The sequence below is a fragment of the Sciurus vulgaris genome, assembly GCF_902686455.1.
Source record: "Sciurus vulgaris genome assembly, chromosome: 12".
Taxonomy (NCBI): Eukaryota; Metazoa; Chordata; class Mammalia; order Rodentia; family Sciuridae; genus Sciurus; species Sciurus vulgaris.
In genome coordinates this window covers 19,816,555-19,839,327 of record NC_136473.1, presented here as the reverse complement: position 1 = coordinate 19,839,327, position 22,773 = coordinate 19,816,555, and the positions used below count along the sequence as shown (strand labels likewise).

At 34.9% G+C, this 22,773-nt stretch overlaps 1 protein-coding gene across 9 annotated transcripts in view; it reads left to right on the top strand.

Annotated features, from left to right (window-relative positions):
* The window catches only part of ACBD5 (acyl-CoA binding domain containing 5), a gene marked incomplete at its 3' end in the record, with an annotated part of 43,984 nt that extends 21,614 nt beyond the window's left edge, over window positions 1–22,370 (top strand). For 5 of the 9 annotated variants that reach the window (XM_079106506.1, XM_079106505.1, XM_079106504.1 and 2 more), the window contains 5 exons: window positions 4,167–4,434; window positions 10,156–10,355; window positions 15,824–15,868; window positions 16,174–16,283; window positions 20,858–22,370. In XM_079106506.1, coding sequence (XP_078962632.1) covers window positions 4,167–4,434; window positions 10,156–10,355; window positions 15,824–15,868; window positions 16,174–16,283; window positions 20,858–20,870 — 636 coding nt within the window. Of the gene's footprint in view, window positions 1–4,166; window positions 4,435–10,155; window positions 10,356–15,823; window positions 15,869–16,173; window positions 16,288–20,857 lie in introns of those variants that run through there. The other 4 variants (XM_079106501.1, XM_079106503.1, XM_079106508.1 and 1 more) reach the window with 1 other exon arrangement.
* Window positions 22,371–22,773: the final 403 nt, after the last annotated feature.

The following is a 22,773-nucleotide window of genomic DNA, read 5'->3' as shown; positions in this document are numbered from 1 at the left end:
TAATAGGTGAAATAAGAATGGCCCTGATGGGCTGGGATTGTAGCTCAGTGGTAGAGCACTTGTCCAGCATGGATGAAGCACTGGCTTCGATCCTCAGCACCACATAAAAACCAATAAATAAAATAAAGGTTAAATTCTTTAAAAAAAAAGAAAATAAGAATGGCCTTGAAGTGATAATTGTTGAAACCTGTCGATTAATACTCTAGTTTGTTAGATTATTTTCTGTAATAAAGAGGTTAAGATGATTGTGGAATATTTTTTTCTGATGTTTGCCTATCAGAGTTCTTTTTTCCTTCCTCTGTTACAATGTTGAATTTAATTGTGTTCTGCATTATCACTTCAGGAGTTTCCTTTGCTCTGCTTCCTTATGATTTGCAGTATTACTTGTTCTTAGGACCCGTTATTTATTTTGTTCCTAAACTTCATCTCAGTATCTCTTTCTTTGACGTATTTAGCCTGTCTGCTAATGTAATTAAAATTTTGTTTTAATAGCTCAGCAGTGCAGTGGCACATGTCTGTAATCTCAGTGGTTTGGGAGGCTGAGGCAGGAGGATGTAGAGTTCAAAGCCAGCCTCAACAATTTAGTGAGGTCCTAAAACAACCCAGGGAGACCCTGTCTCTAAATAAAATATAAAAAGGTTTAGGGATGTGGCTCACTGGTAAGCATTGTTGGGTTCAATCCCTGCTACAAAAACAAAAGAAAAAAGCACTTGTTTTATTGTTGCCTGACTTATTATTAATCTAACCTCAGTCCTCAATAACATTTCTTTCAATTTATTTACCCATGACAGATGATCTATAATAAATCATTATTTTTTTAAATGTGGGTATTAGAATTTTCAGGATTTCTATATGCTTTTTTTTAAAAAAATTTTTTAGTTGTTAATGGACCTTTATTTTATTTATTTATATGTGATGCTGAGAATTGAACCCAGTGTCTCACACATGCCAGGCAAGTGCTCTACCACTGAACCACAACCCCAGCCTTCTATATGCTTTTTAACATAATAATCTTATTTATTTGTTTATTTGCTTGTGGTACTAGGGATTGAATCTAGTAGTGCTTTACCACTGAGCTATATCCCCAGCTCTTTTTATTTTTTATTTTGAGACAGGGTCTCACTAAGTTGCCAACGCAGACCTCAAACTTATGATCCTCTTGACTCAGCCTCTGGAGTAAGTGGGATTATAGGCCTGTGTCACCAGACCTGCAGTGATCTTTGTTACTATTTTTATTGCCTTGATTTCTTTCCTTTCCATAGGGTTTGTGGTCTGAAAATACTATATCCACTGATTTTACTAAATCCCTGAGGTGATAAAAAACCTCATGCTGTCTAAGGCCTTACCTCATTTAAATTATTTCTTAAAGGAAATTCAGTTTTTTAGGGGTTTTTGGCACCAAGGATTGAACCCAGGGATACTTACTTATCCACTGAGCCATATCCTCAGCCTATTTTTGTATTTTATTTTGAGACAGGGTCTCACTAAATTGCTCAGGGCCTTGCCAGGTTGCTGAGGTTGGTTTTGAATCTGCGGTTCTCCCACCTCAGCCTCCTGAGCAGCTGGATTACAGGCATGCACCACTATGCCTGGCTATCCCGTAGTTTTTGTTTTCAGCCAAATTGTAGTAAGTTGAATACTTTATAAATCCCTGGGGTTTTTGGTACTGGGAATCGAATCCAGAGGTGCTTTAGCACTGCCATACATCCCCAGCCCCAACCCTTTTTATTTTTTATTTTGAGACAGACAGGGTATTGCTCATTTGCTAAGGATCTTGCTGAATTGCTAAGGCTGGCCTTGAAACTTGTGATTTTGCTGCCTCAGCCTCCTGAATCTCTGGGATTACAGGCATGTGCCACAGTGTGTGGCTATAAGTCCCTTCCTAATATGTAGAAATTTTCATAGATTGAATTTTAGACATTATTGATTTTTTTTCTCCTTTGCTTTATACATTTTCATATCTCTCTTAAGTTTGTTATAGCACAGATTCCTGGGCCATTATCAATCCCAGAGGCTCTGATTTAGTAGGTCTGGGTGTGACCCATGAATTTGAATGTCTGACAAGCTCCACTTGCTACTGCTGCTGGTTTTCAGACCATACTCTGAGTAGCATCAAAAACATGAAATGCTAGAGTTCTACCGGAACTGGCAATGTGGTCGGGGACTGATATTCCTACTCACATAATTCTTTCACTGATTATACTGAGAAGTTAGAAGAACAGATTATTGTTCCGTGAGCTTTATACCTGACGCTTACTTCTTTAACTTACTGACTATAAGCTACTCTTATTCAGTCCTTGCCACCTTTCTTCCTACCTCAGTGGATAACGTGTTCTTCCCACTTATGGCCAACTTCTCTGGTTTGCTTCGTGTCATATTTTTTTTCCCCCATCTCTTTGGAGACCTGCATTTTTTTCTACCCTCTCTAGACTATCCCCCACCATTGTGTCTCTTCTGATTCTTTGTTCTCATGCTATACATAGCTTCATATCCCTTCTGTTTTTTAACATTTTTTTAGTTATAGATGAACACAATATCTTTATTGATTTGTTTGTTTTTACGTGGTGCTGAGGATTGAACCCAGTGCCTCACACATGCTAGGCAAGCATTCCACCAACCCAGCCATAACCCCGGCCTTCCCTTCCTTAATCTTGTGAAGGAAGAATCCTCTTAAGGATTGTCATATTTTCCTCTTTTACTTCATAGCCAGACTTTTTTTGGTTGTATTCATTAATTTTACTCATTTACCTCAGTCAGATTTCTGCCATACATGCCAACTTGCCTCTGTTTGCTATTTGAAAAGATGCTTTATATTCCTGTCATTTGACTATCATTTAAAAATATTAACTATTCTCTCCTGGAAAATATTCTATTATGTCATTCTTTTAAAAGGGTTTCTTTTTTACCTGTTAGGTTCCTTGTAGTCTTCTTTTGAGTTTTTCTTCTTCTGTTGACCTCTTAAATTACTACTTTCTTGGTTTCAGTCATTACTCACAGGCTGATTACTCTCCAGGGATAAATCCAATGTTTATCTGAATTCCAGCTGCCCTGCTAGATATCTTGCCTGAGGACTTCAAGTCTTTCTTATCTGGGTCTTTATCAGTACCATTATCCTTTCTGTTTCCCTGAAACTTCCTTATCCTCAGTATTTCACTTTGGTGAGTCAACAAATCTTCTAGTCTCCAGAGACTTTTTCTTTCCCTTATTCTCCTTGTTCAGTCTTCAGGTCTTGTTGATTCTATAATGTTAGAAGTTCTTAAATCTGAGCTGGGGTTGTAGCTCAGTGCTAGAAATGAGTAATGGATATTAGAACATAATATCAGAAATTAGGGCTGGGGTTGTGGTTAAGTGGTAGAGCACTTGCCTAGCACATGTAAGGCACTGGGTTTAATCCTTAGCACCACATAAAAATAAATAAATAAATAAATAAATAAATAAATAAATAATCCTTAGCACTACATAAAAATAAATAAATAAATAAATAAAATAAAATAAAGGTATTGTGTCCATCTACAACTAAAAATTTTAAAAAAAAACTTTAAAAATAGTTCTCAAATCATCCTGTATGCGAACTACTCTATTGGTTCATGCTGTCATTATTATGACACCTTTGACTTGGCTTAGATTCATCTGTTCTTATTTGTTCTTCAAGTCATAATTTATATCATTTCTTCTAAGAAATCTGTTCTAAGCCTCTACCCATTCCCAGTGTGGCTTTGGTACCCTTTCTCTGAGTTCTTATAGTATTCTTTGCATATAAGACTTATCAAACGGTGTTGTAATATCCTTCTCTGATTCCCTAAGATTGTAGGCTTTTACAGACAGGGATCCTATCTCTTCAGAGTATCCCTAGAGTTTAAGATAGTAATTAAGATAAGCATTGAGGTTTACATGTTTCTTGGATGAATGATTGACTCATGAGACCAATGCACTGTGAAAATGTCTCAGTTCTTTACTCATGGACAAAATCACTCCTGTTTTTGTTTTTGTTTTTTTTAAACTGCATATAGGAAGTTGGCTATGGATTGAAGAAATTTCTTAGATGAGGAATTTTTCCAATAATAACATGAAATAACATTTTAGAAAGACAGTATTTCTAGTGCCATGAAACTTTATGGTATATAACAATTTATAGTTTTTAATGAAGTGTCATTTTAAATTTGTAGTCTTTAGACAGTTTTACATCAAACAATGGACCATTTCAGTATTACTTGGGTGGTGATTGCAATCAGCCGTTGGAAAATTCTGGTTTTCCTGAAGATGTTCAAGGATCTCCTGGAAGTGGCAACATTGGGAATATGCAGGTGGTAACAGTTGAAGGAAAAGGTGAAGTTAAGCATGGAGGAGAGGATGGCAGAAATAACAGTGGAGCACCACATCGTGAGAAGCGAGGTGGAGAAAATGAGGACTTCTCTAATGTCAGAAGAGGGAGAGGTGTGTATTCTCTTTTCTTCTTCCTCACTAACTATAAACTAATTGGCAAAGTGGGAAAGTTCTTAAACAAAAGAAGCACTAGCATGTTCAATATGTAGAGGTTATCGTAAAGCTGAAAGTTAATAACATCTGTCAGTTTTTCTTTGTCAGGTTTCCTCCTTTGACTCTGTGGGCATAATGTATGATCTCTGAAGGCATCTGGGAAAACCTTTCTATTTCTAAATCTTTCATGCAGTTTTTTGGGGTAACCAAATTTATGTTCTCCCCCTGAATAATCTCTTCTTCAACTGTGCTGATTATGCTTCTCTTCCCGTCCCCCAGGTAGAAATCTGAGTGTTTTACCTTTTTCATATTTCCCCACTTAGGTCAAAAGAGATCATTTAAACCTGAAAAAATCAAGTAATAGGGATGAAAGAACATTTAACAATGTAAAGATAAACATTTGGAATAGTGATGTCATCAGGTAACAGAATAGAGTTGACTGGGGAAGTAAAATAAATGTTATTATAATTGTTTCTGGTAAGAAATAAACAGATGTTCTGAAAAAAGAATTAAGAAAAAAGAATCCAAGGTGCTATAGAACATTATGACTTTGGACTAGGGGTGTAGCTTGATGGTAGAACATGTACTTAGCATGCATGAGGCCTTGGGTTTAATCCTTACCACTTGGGGGGAAAAAAAAGGAAAAGAAAATTATGATTTTAAAATAACTATTTGAACAAAATACAGATGCTCATCAATTTGCAATGGTGCTACAAACCAGTAAGCCCATTGTAAGTTGAGAACATTATAGCTTGAATATATATTTAATACATTTAATTTACTGAACATTGTATCTTTGCCTAGCCTACAGTGTGCTCAGAACACTTACATTAGCCTGTAGTTGGGCAAAATTATCTAATATAAGGCCTATTTTATAATAAAGCATTGACTATCTCATGTAATTTATTGGATCCTGTACTGAAAGTGAAAAACAAGTGACTATATGAGTACATTTTTACATCATCATAAAGTTGAAAAACCATAAGTAGAATCTATGCATTCAGTAGAAACCTTCAAATTTAGAATTTTGATTTTTTTTTTCTAGGTTAGCATTATATGGTAAGGTATTTTTTAAAGATTCTGAGCAACATTTGCAAACCTTAGCCCCCAGTCATCCATGCAGTCAGGAGGGTAAATAATGGATCTTCTCCAGTTTACTGACTGTGCTGACTGTTTGGTAGGTTAGGCATATTAACTGTATTTTCAACTTATAAGACTTTGAACTTACAATGGGTTTATTGAGATATAACACCAACTTAGGTGAAGGAATATCTATACAAACCTTCCTAATTTATCAACAAACAAACAAACAAAACAAAAACACAATGACACATTTTTTAAAAAGTAACAAAAGCAAATCATAGTAAGATAAATTTCACAGCCTACTGAACAATGTGTGGTAAAAAAGATCTTAGATCGAATTTATTTGCTAAGAGTTGCTAGTGTGCTTGCCTAACATGCATGAGGCCCTGGGTTTAATCCCTAGCACTGCAAAAAATAAAGTAAACTGGTGGTACTCACCTGCTTAAAGAAGGTGTTCCTTGGTTGGCAAAGTAAAACATAACTTTATACTATAGTCTACAAGAGGTAGACTGTTCAAAAAAGTAGAAAATAAAAGGAGAGGCAAGACTACCTCATGTATGCAAATTAAAGGTAATTTAATTTTGACATCAGGAAGATTAATGTTAGGCCAAAAAGCATCAAGACAAAGAAGGGCAAAATGGGTGTGGTAGTGCATGGCTGTAGTCCTAGCCATCCAGGAGGTTGAGGCAAGAGAATCACTTGACTTCATGAGTTTTGAGGCCAGCCTGGGCAACAGAGAGATCCTGTCTCAAAAACTCATACAAAAACAAAGACATCCATTTATGATGTTTAAGTGTGAAATAAAGATGAAAAATTATGTACCTTATTTATTTTTGTACTGGGGATTGAACCCAGGGGGTACTTTATTGCTGAGCTATATGCCCAGCTCTTTTTATTTTTTATTTTGAGGCAGAGTCTCACTGAGTTGTTTAAGGCCTTAGCACCCAGAACTTGAGATTCTCCTTCCTCAGCCTCCTGTGTGGCTGGGGTAACAGGTATGTGCCACTGCACCTGACCAGTTATGCAACTCTTAAAAAATGTAAGCATTTGAAAAGTAAAATCCTGAGGTTGGGGGGCACTCCTAGTGGATACTCCTCCCTTTCTATAGTTGGTCCAGCATATAAGCCTGTAAATATGTCCCTGTCTTTCTTATTGTTTTCATAGCCAAACCATAGTTTTCATTTTTCACTGATGACAGAGACCTCTTTTTAATTATTTTTAAAATTTTTACTTGAGATGGGGGTCTTGGAGTACCCCCTTGCCTAAACTCCTATGCTCAAGTGATCTTCCTGTCTCAACCTCCCAAGCCACTGTGCCTGCATTGAGGCCTTTCATTTTTAGGACTGTTTTTCTTTTTTCACTCTTTCAGTCTTTTCTCTGAATAATATTTTCTCTTTTAATGTGTGTATGTGTGTGGGGGTGTACTGGGGTTTGAACCTGGGGGTACTCTACCACTGAGCTACATCCTCAGCTCCTTTTTATTTATTTATATTGTTATTATTATTATTATGTACCAGGGATTGAAGCCAGGAGCACTACATCCACAGCCCTAATTAATATTTTTATTTTTGGTACCAGGGATTGAACCCAGGGGCATTCAACCACTGAGCCACACCCCCAGCCCTTTTAAAAAATATTTATTTAGAGACAGGGTCTCACTAAGTTGCTGAGTTGGTTAGGACCTTGCTAAGTTGTTGACGCTTGCTTTGAACTTGCAGTTCTTCTGCCTCAGCCTCTTGAGTCGCTGGGATTATAGGCATGCACCACTGTGCCTGGTTTTTCTTTTAATGTGTTTGTAAGGCATATTAAATACCTGTTCAAGAATGTACAGTACTTTTTTTGTGGTCTTTCTAGAAAGCCTGAACTTGACTTGTAAATTAAACTTGTGAAAGTTAATTCCAGCTTGTTCTTCGTAGTCCTTGCCTTTATCACCTTCTTCTTCCTTTTTTTTAATTTTCAAATCATTCTTTTAAGCATCTACCTTGAATAAGCAAAGGAAATGTTTCCACTCTCACATCTAGCTTGCTCCTTCAATCTCTGTGTCTTTCTATACGCCTTTCCTATCATGGTCTTTTGCCTTCTCTTTTTAGATATTTGACTACCCTTTTCTTCAAATTTCAATTTAAGAAATGGTACTTTTGATAAGTACCTAATAATTTATATTTAACTTTAAATTTTTTTTTTTTTTTTTTTTTTTTTTTTTTTTTTGCAGTGCTGGGTATTAAACCCAGAGCCTTATAAATGCTAGGCAAGTGCTCAACCATTGGGTTATACCTCTGAGCTTGGGAGGCTGAGGCAGGAGGATCACAAGTTTAAAGACAGCCTTAAGCAACTTAGTGAGACCCTATTTCAAAATTAAAAATTAAAAAAGACCCGGGGGATGTAACTCAGTGGTTAAACACCCCTGGGTTCAAACCCCAATACAAAAAAAAAAGTAGTTTAATACCCTTGTACCGCTTTACTCATTCCCATTTGTTCATTAAATGTTGAAAGTAGGCTCTGGGGATTATTAGAGACAGTCAAATGTATGCATGGTCATAATACCCTGACTAAATGAATGAAAAGAATATAAAAATATCCAAATACATGGCATAGCCCTGAAATTAGATAATGAAGTTGGTCTTATACTATAAACTTTGCTAAGTGTCAGCAGAGCAGCAATTAGTAAGAAAATGAAGGATCTGTTTTGGAATATATGGGAAATTCTAACCCATCCTCTGTAGAAAGCAGTTAAATGAGGAGGAAAGCAAGTTGATGAAATTTGGGAAAAAAATCTCTTCAATATATTGGGATGTAAACTGTAAGCAATAGTGGCTTGAGTAAAAGAATTTATAGTATCCTCTAGAAACCCCTTTGTATAAATAAAAAGAATAACTGAGACTTTTTTCCCCCCACCTGTGGTTGAGAAGAAGGCTGGAGACTGGAGAATAATGTGATAGAACCCATCATCTTTTATACCAAAGACATAAACAAAGAGAGAACCAGGAGAACCAGACGCTGGGTAACCTAGCATCTGGTTCCCTGAACTTCATATATCGAGCCAGTTACTTCCACAGTGAACAAGCCAGAACTTGAAGAAACTGGGGTTTGCTTTCACACTTGGTCTTCCCCTTTTGTTTCTGATCAGGAAGACTTGGTAAAGGAAGAGGGAATAATTGCTCAGGGATAATAGTTTTTGACTGCCAAAGGCCGCTAAGGCGCCTGGTGTGGAGGAAAGATCTGAAATGCGTACTCCATTTCTGCAAGGGTAGGGTAATGTGGTAGTACTTTTACATAGAGTAGCATAAAACTCAATTCTTCTGAAAAAAGGGTGGCGATACTCATTAAGTACCTTGAAAAAGTTGTTATCCTTTTATCCAGGAATTATTATTCTTAGAATCTGTCCTAAAGAAATCAATGGAAATTTGGGTAAGAATTTGTATTCAAAGGCATTCCTTGCAGTTGTTAGTTGTAATAACAAAAATTTGGAATCATCCTAAGCATCCAAAAGTGGAGAATGAGTGAATTACTTCCTGGCTTAACTAGGAAATTTATGCAATCATTTAAATATTTTTGGAATAACATTTAATAATGCAGACAAATGTTCATAATATGCTTTAAAAAGACAAGTGTAATGCCAATTTTATAAATATATGCATAGAAAAGAATGGAGGGGCTGGGGTTGTAGCTCCAGTGGTAGAGCGCTTGCTTAGCATGTATGAGGCACTGGGTTTGATCCTCAGCACCACGTAAAAATAAGTAAATAAAATAAAGGTATTGTGTCTGTCTGCAACTAAAAAATACACATGTAAAGAAAGGACAAATTTAAAAAAATTTTTTTTTAATTGACAATGGATCTTTTAATTTTATTTATTTATTTGTGGTGCTAAGTATCAAACCCAGGGCCTCGCACATGCCAGGCAAGTGCTGTACCACTGAGCTAAAGCTCCAGCTCAAAAAAGGACAGATCTTAAGAAAAAAGAAAGGAAAAATAGAATGAACAGTGCTATCAAAATCTCAATAGTAGTTAGTTTTTAATATGTATTAAAAGTGTGCAGTTATAAGAAAAACACATTTAAAAATATTTTGTAAGACAATGTAATGAAAACCAAAAATGACCAAAAAGGGAAACATGACTTATTTAATGTAAGTTTTAACACTCTAGAGAAACAATCTTGTTTTTTTTTTCTTGTTGCCTTTTATTTTTTAAAATATTTTTTAGTTGCTGATGGACCTTTTTATATATATATATATATATATAGTGCTGAGAATCGAACGCAGTGCCTCATACATACTAGGCAAGCACTCTACCCCAGCCCCAGTCTTGTTACCCTTTTAGTCAAGAATTTTTTAGCAAGGACTCTGAACATGTATTTTGTTTGTGAATTATACGCATATAGTCATGTACTAATGTATGTTAAACATTAGCAAAAAACTTTTAAAATGTCAATATATTTATTTCTTTAATTCTAAGAGTTTATTTTGTCTACTTCCTGATTATTTCTACTCTACGCTGGAAATTTAGATCTTAAAGAAATAGCAGAGGAAAATGAATAAAACATACTTATTTCTGTAAGTTTTATTTAAAACTAACTTTTTCTTACTCTCTTGAAATAGGGCATAGGATGCCACATTGGAGCGAAGGAACCAAGGGTGGGCAAGTGGGAAGTGGAGGTGATGGAGAACGTTGGGGCTCAGACAGGGGATCAAGAGGCAGCCTCAATGAGCAGATTGCTCTAGTGCTCATGAGATTGCAAGAGGACATGCAGAATGTTCTTCAGAGACTCCATAAACTGGAAACACTAACTGCTTCACAGGTAAACTTCTGAATTTTAAGTATAACAAATAAAAAACTAATTAAATGTTCTTCTGTTTGTGGATCCTGCAAAACAGTTTTTTAGATTTTTATATATCACACATTTTCATACATTAACCCAAATTTAAGCGATTTTTGTAAAAACTAAGAAGAATCTACTTTTGAAAATAGTAAGACTGACCTAAAAGCTGAATACCATTTAAAATAGTAGAAAATTTTCAAAGTGTAAAGTTTAGCAGTACCATGTTGGAAGTAGGAGCTGGGTACTTGGTATTAGAAGAATAATTGCTACTTCCATTGCAGATAAACACATTGATTGCATGTAGACACATAAACAAATGGATAACTACAGGCTTTCTAATTAACCATTTTAAATATCTTTTTTTTTTTTTTTTTTTTCCAGTATTGGAGATTGAACCCAGGGATGCTTTTCCCCTGAGCTACCTCTTCAGCTCTTTTTATTTTTTAATTTGAGACAGTTTCTCTGCTAAATTGTGGAGTCTGACCTCAAGCTTTAAAAAAAATTTTTTTTTTTTTTTTAGTTGTAGCTGGACACAGTATCTTTATTTTATCTATCTATCCATCTCTCTCTCTCCCTATCTCTCTATCTGGTGCTGAGCATTGAACCCAAGGCCTCATGTGTGCTAGGCAAGTGCTCTACCACTGACCTACAACCCCAGCCTGTGATGCCCCTACTTCAGCCTCCTGAATTGCTGGCGTTATGAACATGTGCCATCCTGCCCAGCTCATTGTGAATATCTTACCCTTTGTTTAATAGTAACTTACTCAGTTATTACAAGGTTTCTCAATGGTATATATGTATCCCAAAGATTCTCAATTATATTTTATTATCAATTGGACTGTGAATCCCTAGATTTTCAGGAGTCTGTGAACACCCTAAAATACTATGCAAACTTCTGTTTGATTTTTGAGGGGAAAGGATTTGTCTTTATCAGAGTCTCAACAGGACTTGTAATAAAAAAGAAGTTAAAAATAGGGCCATGTATATATGATCCAGTGTTTCAGAGTCTCTTTCACATAAAAAAAAAAGTTTGAGATGTGAAAATTAAACCCAGTCTATTTTTTATTTTTGTAAAATAGTTTTTAGTTGTTGATAGACATTTTTTAAAAATTTATTTATATGCGGTGCTGAAAATTGATCCCAGTGCCTAACACATGCTAGGCAAGCACTCTACCACTGAGCTAAAACCCCAGGCCCAGTTTATTTTTTTAAAAACAACAAATAAAAAGAAAATTAAATTTGGAAAAGGAAAAAAGAATAATGCCTTAAATAAATAACACAACATTCTTATTTATACAAGTAAATGTAAGTTGTTGACATCAAATAAACTTTATTTGTATCTTTCATTAGTAAGAAAATTGTAGTATTTTCTATGTGCTTGAGAAATAAAGTGTATTTAAGGCCTGTTATCCCATTACACTATTCCTAGGATAATATAGAGTTATCTTAAGAGAAGCAAAAAAGAGCTACCCATACAGAAAAGCTTCCTTTATTTAGTTATTAGTGAGCATTATTGTTTCAGGCAGTCTGTTTTTCTCATTTTGCAATTTTATTTTTAAAAAGAAAATTTTGTATATATTTAATGTCTTTAATGGTACTGAAATTCTGATAAAATTCTTTTGATATTTATTTATTTATAGGTTTTATTTTTTCACTGTTGTCTTTTTTTTTATGTTTTAAGTTGTCAATGGACCTTCTATTCTTTTTATTTTTTTATATGAGGTGCTGAGAATCGAAACCAGTGCCTCACACATGCTAGGCAAGTGCTCTACCACTGAACCACAACCCCAGCCCCTTACTATTGTCTTATCAAATCCTTTTTAAAAAAAATTTGAGGTCCTGAAGCTATAGCTCAGTGGTAGAACTTGTGCTTATCATATAGGAAGGCCTATATGATTAAAAAAATGATTTTGATATGATAAATAACTTTTTAAAAATTTGCATAATTTACTTGGATTACTCATGAGTAGTAAATTGATGATAGAATGGTAGTAGATTATAGAACCAAAGGAGACTTAGTTTTAACAACCTTGTTTAACAGAAAAAGAAACTAAGATCCTGAGAGGCTATATTAATTAGTAGCAAAGTCTGTAACTAAGGTCTTGTGATTTCTTAATGTAATACTTTCTACTGCAGAAAGATGCCTGAGGTTTATTATTTTTTGTAAGATGATTCCTTAGGTTCTTTCACTCAACAAATATTTGTTGAATGGCCACATAACCAGATAGTTTTCTAGTCAAAGGATACAAAAATGAAAAGGGAAATTCAGATCTTAGAGCAAACTACCTGGGTTAAACTCCTGATCCTAACACTTAACTGTGTGATCTCAGGTCAGATTACTTAACTTCCCTATAGCTGAGTTTTCTTAGCTATAAAATGAGAATGTTAATAGTGTGTACTTCATAGCTTGCTCAGAAGATTAAATAAAACACTTTAAACAATGCCTAGAATATTATAGTAAGCACCATGTACTGTCAATATGAAATGATGTTAATGATGGTAATAACAAAAGTGATAAGACAACTTGGTTCCTCCCTCAGGAGGTTCACAACCTTAAAAAGGACCTAATTTAAGTAATTTTCTGATTTCATATTTCCTTTGCAATGATTACTACAGGTCGAGAATCCCTTATTCAAAATGCTTGGGAACACAAGTGTTTCAGATTTCAGAGTTTTTTGTAGTTTGGAATATTTTCCATAGACTCTTATCAGTTGAGCATCCATAGTCTAGAAATCTGAAATTGGAAATGCTTCAAAATTTACAAAATTTTCAAAATTTGAGTATCGTGTTGGCATTCAAAAAAGTGCTCAAAAAGTTTTGGATTTTGAGCATTTTGGATTTTAGATTTTCGCATTAGCAAATGTGCAACCTATATTGTTTAAGTTTTTCCTTTCAAAATGAGTTTCAGGCTGGGGAGATAGCTCAGTCAGTAGAGTGCTTGCCTTGCAAGCACAAGGCCCTGGGTTCCATCCCCAGCACCACCAAAAAAAACAAAACAAAAAAAGAGTTTCAAAAAACAAGGGGTGGGTTTGGGAGGGGTAGGCTAGGGATGTAGCTCAGTGGTAGAGTGTTTACCTTTCATGTTTGAGGACTGGGTCAGATCCCCAGCACCTCAGAGGAAATATAAAAGCCATCAGTGATCCTTTATTTTAATCTAGCAATAAAATATTAGACTGTGACTTTCTAAATAATTAGAAATTACATAGAAGTTACTTGTTATATACAGATAAATATCTTTGAAGCAAAACCCAAACTGTAATCTTAATTATACAAGTAGTGCTGATTACTTTTTTTTTGGTACTGGGGATTAAACCCCAGAGGATTCTACCACTGAGCCTTATCCCCAGCCCTTCCTGTTTTTTATTTTGAGTAGGGTCTTGCTAGGTTGCTATGATTGGCCTCACACACTATTCTCCTGCCTCAGCCTGCTGAGTCACTAGGATTATAGACATGTGCCACTGTGCCCAGCTAGTGCTGATTACTTGTTAGCTGTAAGCCAAGTTCCCGTTCAATAGTTCTGATTCACTTTAGCGTTTGTTAGGTTTTTCTGCTTTAATGAATAGTAGTTGTTCTTTCTGTCACTTTGGAGTTTGGTCACCTTGAGTTTCAGTCCAAATCACATGGACTAATATGCCCTTGGATAAGTTATTGGATACCTAGGAGCCCAATTTTGTATTTTTACCCTTTATTACATTTAGTCTGGAGAAGTGCTGTAGGTAAATTTCTTGGTTGAGTATTATTATGCTTACAAGGCAGTAGTAAATTAACAACATAAGATTCATTACCTTGTCTTCATTCTTTTAGCGCTTGAAGTGTTCAGCTTGAGTATACTACGACTTTAACTCACAGTATAACACTAATGACACTAATGCAGCATCCAGAGGCATCTAATTTAGTTGCACTGTAAGCCATATTCATACTGGGCTACTTGAAATCATATTACTCATAACATAGACTTTAAAAACTTGCCTTCCTTCTGCCCCACTTTGCTGCTATTCTAACTCACTCTGCTTCATCACATTGGCCTTCTAGTTGTTCCTTGAAGTTGCCAGTAGACTCTGTCCCACCCTGGGTCTTTGAACTTCTACTTCTACACAGAAGGCTGTTCCCTCTGTTAGCCACAATTTTGAGCCTTACTCAAACAGTTGATTTAAAATTGCTTGCAATATGCTTTGGGTAGAGCTCAGTAGTAGAATGCTTGGTTTTCCTGTACAGTCCTCATCACTACAAAAAAGAAAAAAACAAAATTGCTTGCAGGCTTCCATTCCTCTGCTGTGTCTCATATGTCTTCCCTGTTTTATTTTTATGGCATTTTTCCATAAATTCCTTATGGCATTTTTCACCCCTGGTCATGGTATATATTTGTTACTTTGTTTGTTATTATCAGTATCCCTACACTGGAATATATGTTCCATTAAGGCAGTGATATTTGTCATTTTGCTTCTTCCTGTATCTTTAGTGCCCAGAATAGTGACTGGTATATAATAGATCTCAGTAAACATTTATTCAGTGAATGAATGATCTCATTAATCTTCATTCCACTTCTCTAATATTATAATAAGTAGAGAAAACTGGAGTAATAAGTTTCTAATAACGCTAAGGAAACTTGTTTTTGGAATGAACCCAAATTAGACTTTGTTTCCTGAAATAATTGAAAAATTTCTGCTTAATTTATACTGCTTCTCGTGCTAAGGGTGTAGCTTACTGGTAGAGCACTTGGCTAGCATGTGTGAGGTCTTGGACTCAATTTCTCAGCATGGGAAACACATACACACATACACACACATACACTGCTTTTCACTTAATAAACTTTAATACTAACAGTTCATTTCTCATACCTATTATATATTTCTTTTGCTATAACTTGTCACAAATTCCCCACACAGGTCTTTGGACATTGTTTACAGTCTATTTTAGTTAATAATCAAGGTTGCAGTTCTCAAATGTGCTTGTAAATTGCTGATTTGTATGGAAACAAAGGAATTAATTTAAAAATTTGAGTAGGTGATGTAGTAAGACTATTAAAGAAGTAATAAAGTAAATTTGAGATGTGTGTGCTTTTTTTTTTTTTTTTTTTTTTGTAATTGTAGATGGACACAATGTCTTTATTTATGTAGTTTTATGTGGTGCTGAGGATTGAACCCAATGCCTCACACTTTTGAGGCAGGTGCTCCACCACTGAGCTATAGCCCCAGCCCTCATTTGAGGTTTTATTTTGATAATTTTTATATAATTTGAACAATAAAATAAAAGTGTTACAGGTATTTGTTTAGTTCATGGTTTTGGGGATTTTTGTCCTTTGGCAGTATGTGTTTCAGAATAATCAAAACAGCAGAAATACAGAGAATAGACTAATACTTTAGATTTCTTTTTAAAGGGCAGGAAATTTTAAAAATTACTATTTTCTTCTTTTTGTCAGACTGAGTCACTTTGATTTGTATTCACAGGCAAAATCATCAACCTTGCAGACTAGTAATCAACCTTCTTCACAGGTAAGATTTTTTTTCCTCAAATCTGAGTACCAGGGTTTTAAATAAGTTATAATACATTTAGATTACATTTTGAGATGCTTACGACATTTAAAATGAATTCTATCCTTTAAAGTCTTGAAGTTAAAAAATATTTTTGTTTAAGTTTGAAATACTCCTGAAAGTTTACCAAATTACAACCTGAAATACAGAATATTGCTTTCCCTTCATAAGGATTTTTATATTTTAAAAATTATGAATTAAGTATGCTGTTAAGTTTATAATGTAATATTTAATAGATTAGTGACAAGTTTATTTTATTTTCCCAGAGACCATCTTGGTGGCCCTTTGAGATGTCCCCTGGTGCATTAACTTTTGCTATTATATGGCCTTTTATTGCCCAGTGGTTGGTGCATTTATATTATCAAAGAAGGAGAAGGTAATACTTTAGCTTTATAATTTGAAATGATGCATAAATTTTTATAACTGATGGTAGACAAGAGTTTTCAGCAGCAACTAAGGGAATAGGTCCATTTTATAGATGTCATACTGAACATTCTATATTGGTCCTGAAACTAAAGCTACCTTGGAAATTATCTTGGGGATAATCTGGGGGATTTCCAGGTACTTGTTAGACTTAAAATTTTTCCCTTGGGAGCATCTGATAGATTTGTACACTTTTGATCTACTCAACAAGAAAATGACTGTATATTCCTTAAGTTTTATGCCTTATGGTAGGAGGAAATACGGGAGGAGGAAATAATGCTCTTAAAGTTTGATGTTTTTTTGAACCCTTTGCTAATATAAAGGACAGTGAAAAGGTAAACAGATAATACTTGCTTATTCTGTATACCTTTGACAGATAGGCATTGACATTTCAGAAAAATTTCCGCCTGGTGGTTGACTATATCAGAATTAGGAATTAGTTTAATTTGAGGGCCAGAATTCCAGACTTTGGGATGATAGAAGATAACTCAAATAGGTCTGAGAAATAGCTTGGAATTCCTGAAAGTGCCCTGAATCTCTGTTAGAAATAACCTGAGGTGGTGAGAATCCTTGTGTTCCAGAAAATCTTCAGATCCAAAAAGTGGACACTATTTAAACTGAATAACTTTCTGTGAGTGAAGGGGCAGGTATACCATTAGTTTGCTGGTGGCCTTATTGATGTCTTCCATGTTTCATCATCATCTCCCATTAAGTAATAATAGATGGGTAAAAGCAACAGGGCATTTCACTTAACACACATTTCTAAAAATCTGAGTTTAAATATTATGGGTGTGTTTTTCCTTTACCAAAGAACTCAAGTTTCTAATTAATACATTTAATGACAAAATCATCTATTCTTCTCTTATGTAAAAGGGATAAGCAGCACTCTTTTTAAGTTTTCCAATTATTATCTATTACAGTAGATAGACTGAAATGCATATGAGATTGGGTGAATCATTTTAGTCTTCATTCTCTATTTATGATAAGTAGCTTGACTTGTGTTCATGAATGAACTAATTAATTTTCAGGCACTTAACCACTGAGCCACATCACCAGCCCCCACACTTTTTTTTTAAATATATATTTTATTTAGCAACAGGGTCTCACTGAATTGCTTAGGGCCTTACCAAGTTGCTGAGGCTGCTTTTGAACTGCCAATCCTCCTGCCTCAGCCTCCTGAGCTGGTGGGATTACAGGTGTGCACCATTGAGCCCACACTAAGTTGCTTTTTTAGTAGTACTCATCCCTTTTAAGTCCATTTGTATATTTGTTGTTTTAACTAGTAAAGATATAGATGTTGGGCTGAGGATAAAGTTCAGTGGTAGAGCACTTGCCTAGCATGGGCAAGAACCTGAGTTTGATCCCCAGCACCATAGGGAAGAATTAACAGAACTATAGACCTTAATGTAAATCTTTTCTTCTTTTACACATTTAAAATTTCTCCCATGATGTTTGGGTATAGTGCTGTTCAGTGTTTTAAATTCCAATGTCCTTGACATAGGAGGAAAAAAGAACCAAATCTTTTCTCAATAAGTAGTAATGCTCAACTTAAACAGTAGGCACAGTGACACTAAAGGTAGGTGTTTACATATTTTGCACTGTTTCAAAACTTCATTTTTTAAACATGTTAGCAATTGAATCCAGGTCCGCACACATGGTAGATAAGCACTCTACCACTGAGCAACACCCCTGGACTTCAGAATTCCTTTTCATATTTTCTTTGTAGAAAGAGTTGGAGGGTAGAGAAATTTGGCATAGGACCAAAATAAAATAAAATAAAATAAAATTTGATTAATAGTTATCACTTCATTAAACGTTATAAAAACTATATTCTGCTTCAGCAGTCACAGAAAATTGGAGTTTTTCTAGAATTATTAAATATAGTAAAAGGTCATTCACTATTTCTCCTAAGTGTCCAATTCAGTTGTCCACACGTCTTTGTTATTATTGGATCTTCATCAAGTTTTTCAGTGTATGTTAACTGATCTTTTCAAATTGCAAATTATCTAGCACTGTGTGACTGTGTTTTGATGAGACAGTGTTTTCTTTTTTTTTTTTTTTTGCCGTGCTGGGGATTGAACCCAGAGCCTTGTGCTTAGGAGGCAAGCACTCTACCAACTGAGCTATCTCCCCAGCCCCATGAGACAGTGTGAACATTTTGTTTGCTTGTATGTGTGGCAGATTAATTGAGGTTTGAGGAAAAGCCATATTTGATAAGGAAATAAGTTTTAGCCTTGAGGGGATTTAGGCAACATTTAATCTGTGTTGAGCAATTTTTAATCTGAAGATTAGAGAGTAGTGTATGCAGTTTGGAAGAAAAAAAGTCTGTATTGGGGATTAAGAAAAAGGTCTAGAAATCTGAGATTTGCTGTTTGACTTTTTTTTTTTTCCTAGTATAGAGGAATATAAATTTAAAAACAAAAGAGATTTCTCACTTTACAGTGGGATTAGAAAACTATTCTTTGTGTATGTAATATGAAGAGCAGTATCAGGAGACTTCCTTGTTAAAAAATAGATCCTGGGCCTGGGGATATCGCTCAGTGATAGAAGTCTTATCAGGAATGCAGGAGGCCCTGGGTTTGATCTCCAGGATGCATCCTGAAGAGCCTGTGTTACCAACTGTACCCCATTATTTAACCTAATAATTACACTATTCCACTATTAAAATTAGCCATTAGGGGCAGGGGTGTAGCTCAGCACACTGAAGGCCCTAGGTTTAATCCCCAGCACTTAAAAAAAAAAAAAAATTACCATTAGCTAAATACTGAAAGTAAACTTGTTAAATCCAAAAGATGCCTCTTGAACAGTTACTTTGAAGGAAAGAATGTTTCTAACCACTTTTGTTTCTCAGCCTGCCCAGATTCATAAATTTTTTGTAATGTAGTTTTCTTGGGGACACTGAGCTTTTAACACGATGTAATAAATAAAAACTGGGAATGGGGAAGATCTTAGGAGGAATGTTCTCTAGTTCTGAAGGTTCTGACACAAAACATCCCCAGGGTCCTGAGGAGGGGAAAGAAGAATCTCAGCCTATAGTCAGCACAAGGTTCAAGTGGGTGAGGGAAAGGCAGAATTAATTCCTTTACCCTTTTCTATTGTTTTCTTTGACTTTTCTTACATATTACACTGAACCCTCCATTTTGCAAGTTAGTTAAACACACACAAAACAGAGAAAGATACCATTAAAAGACTGACAAAAATATTTTGAAGTTCTGCAGATAATGATTTATGTTTATTCTACTACATTAGAAGCTTGGAGGTTCAGCGACCAAGTTGTCTGCCCTTTTGTAAATCTGCAAAGGGTTATATGTAGCAATCTGCATCATACTGGTTCTTTAAGTGCTGCAAACTGTTCAGGCGCCCCTTAGCTAACATTTGTGCCAGCACCTGACTCAGGCAGTTTTAGAACCACCACATCTGTCTTTTTTTGTCCACCATTTCATTTCTCTCCCTCCAGGGGCCTGTTTTCTTCTTTCTGCAGGGAACTCCTTCTGTATGGGTGAAAATTGATCGGATTATTTAAAATGTCACTCATGTGGAGGAGGTGTATATAAGAGGATTTGTACGGAGCATAAGGAATGATTTGATTATTTCAAATATCATTCCAGCCAAGGGAGTTACATAAGAGTATTTCTGCAGAGAGGAATGACTGTAATATGAGTTTCAGACGTTTTGGTGTCTTGAGTACTTAGGAGGGTATGGAGGTTTTAGAGCAGTGGAACATTTTGCAGAACTCAGATCATATGTGATTGTAGTGTCTTGTGCTAACAAGCCTACTCTTTCCTGGTAGCTCATTCACTCTGTTGTCATTAAAACCATCACATTATATTTGTCCAAGTTTGGGGGTTATACATTTCCGTCTCCCCTGTCATTAAACTGAGCTCTTAGAGTGCAGAGCTTGCCGCATTTATGTTTGAATCCCCGGTGTCCGCATAGTGGCCTGAAAAATAACAGATAAAATATGTGTTGATTAAATTAACAGTCTGGGTTAATTAAGCTTTTTGGTTTCCATTTTCATAAAATTATAAAATAGTTCCCCTAAATCTTGTGTAGTAGTCAGTTGGAAAAGGATGAAATTCTAGAAGGGAAGAAAAAAGGAATGTAAATTTAAGTTATTTATTGAAAACTGGGCCAGGTGTGGTGGCACATGCCTGTGATCTCAGAGACTCAGGAGACTAAGGCAGGAAGATTTGAAGTTTGAGGCCAGCCTTAGCAACTTAGCAAGACCTTAAGCAACTTAGTGAGACCCTGTCTCAAAATAGAACTGGGGATGTGACTCAGTGGTAAAGCACCTCTGGGTTCAATCCCCAGTACCAAAAATTTAATAAATAAAAACTATTTGATAATTTCTGTGCCTACAATTAGATATTTCCTCTTGGGCTAAGTCACATGAAGTAATTTCATGAGGATCATTTATAACCATTTGAATGTTTTTATGTTATCATCTAAGAATTTTTGGTATGGATGTGTTTCATATTGGGTTGCATTTATACTCACAGGAAACTGGTTTTTACTTTCTTTTTAAAGAAAACTGAACTGAAGAAAATGATATTTTACGTAAGAAGACTGCTGGGCCTGGATGACCTCAGAATGAAATGGATTGTGGAGTTCACAAGATGATGATTACATTTCTTTTTGTTGTCCAGTAATTTGGTTTGTGTACATATATACATACTTATTTTTTGCACTACACAAATAACATTTTAAGGACTAATAGTGCTGATACTTGAATAATCAATCTGAACTAGGTTATAAGTAACATATATAGATTTATCCTATTCTTGAACTTGAAGGACATTAAATTATTAATTATTGTTTGGTAACATTTACCTGATTATCTCCCATAGAGAAATATAAGCTGCTTTCCAAGGGACAAGTGTGATAATGAGATCAGATTTATAAAAGTGGGTATTTTTAATTTTCTAAGTTAAATATGAGAGAGAATGCAAACCAAGAGTGAATTTCAAATGAGGTTAAATGGATTTTATATTAATCACTGAGTTGCCATGTCAAGTAGTAGAAACTGCTGGAAGAATCTTCTCCACATCTACTTTGTGAGCTGCACATAATCTTTCTTGGGTATTCACGTCTCAGAGTTGCTGTTCAGGCATCATTATCAAAAATTATATCCCTTTGTACCAGACTTAGTTTTTACAAATGAGTCACAGATAGACATAACACGATGATGGAAATTATGAAAAATGGGCTTAATTTAATAGATTTAAAAGTATATTCTGAGCCTATAGATAATAAGATTTTAATTCAATCATATACATATATTCCTTTGTAATTATTTTTCTTTGAGGATATCTAGTGTATGCTTCATAGGGTGCTTTGAAATATAAAATGAAAACTTATTTATACTGTTTTTACAAAGGTAAAAAAGGAAATATTAATATCACTTTTCTGCAACTGGTGAACTATACAGACTGGACTCTTAACCTCTTAGTGCCTCAGTTTTTCCTTGGGGGTATAATATTTGGATATACTACTTCATAGGGATATTGGAAGGTTTTGCAAGCTAACAGGCCATATGCTTTCATATGAATAAGGCATGCTCAACTAATGTAAATTTAAGTCCCTCTATCCCACCTCTCACCTTTAGGCTAAAAGGAAGACTATAATTTAGATCCATGAAAATTATGTTTGGAAAATCATTCTTCCTGTATACCTTACAAAACTCTACACTTACTTAGATGTACTTTGTGCTTTAAGGATTTCTACGATTCAGAGGCTTTGTAGCAGATAATTTTGAAGAATTCTCTGTTGTAAGATGTTGGGTTTAGCATCATGTGTTCAGAGTGTTTTAAATAAGAGGGAAAGAATCCAACTTTACTAGACAGGGTGCCTGAAGAAAAAGTATGAGAATACAGTTTGCTTTCCCCAAACTCATTTTCTCTTATTTCTTCTTTCATATAACTTGATGTCTTCTTAGTTTTTAATCCATCTTGATTAAAATGTGTCTGTCTAAAAGGATCTACCTTTGCTTAAAAAAAAAAAAAAAGCTATCCTCAACTTATTTAGAAAAAAAATGAAGAAAGTAACTGAATTATATGTAGAAATAAAGTTTAGACCTGTGGATCAGGGATTATTTTCAAAAATTAGATATCAAGTGTGAAAATCAGAAAAAGGTGGCTTTTTTCTTAGTATTTAAATAAATAAAATGCAAATTAAGAATGTAGGAAGTTGTGATTCATTACAAGCAGTCAGGGGTAACTAACTCCTGGGGATAACCATTTGTATCTTATTCCAAAGTCTTTATTTTATAGTTTGAAAAGCACTTTGCACACAGTTCTTGTATATAAAAGTAATGATGTAATTATAGGGTATAGTGTTATTGCTTTGTTTAATAAGAACCTCATTTTAAATTTTAAATTGATAGCTATGGTATTTTTTTAATGATCAACTTATTTTCTGTTTCTTTATTGTAATCTAAGTTAAAA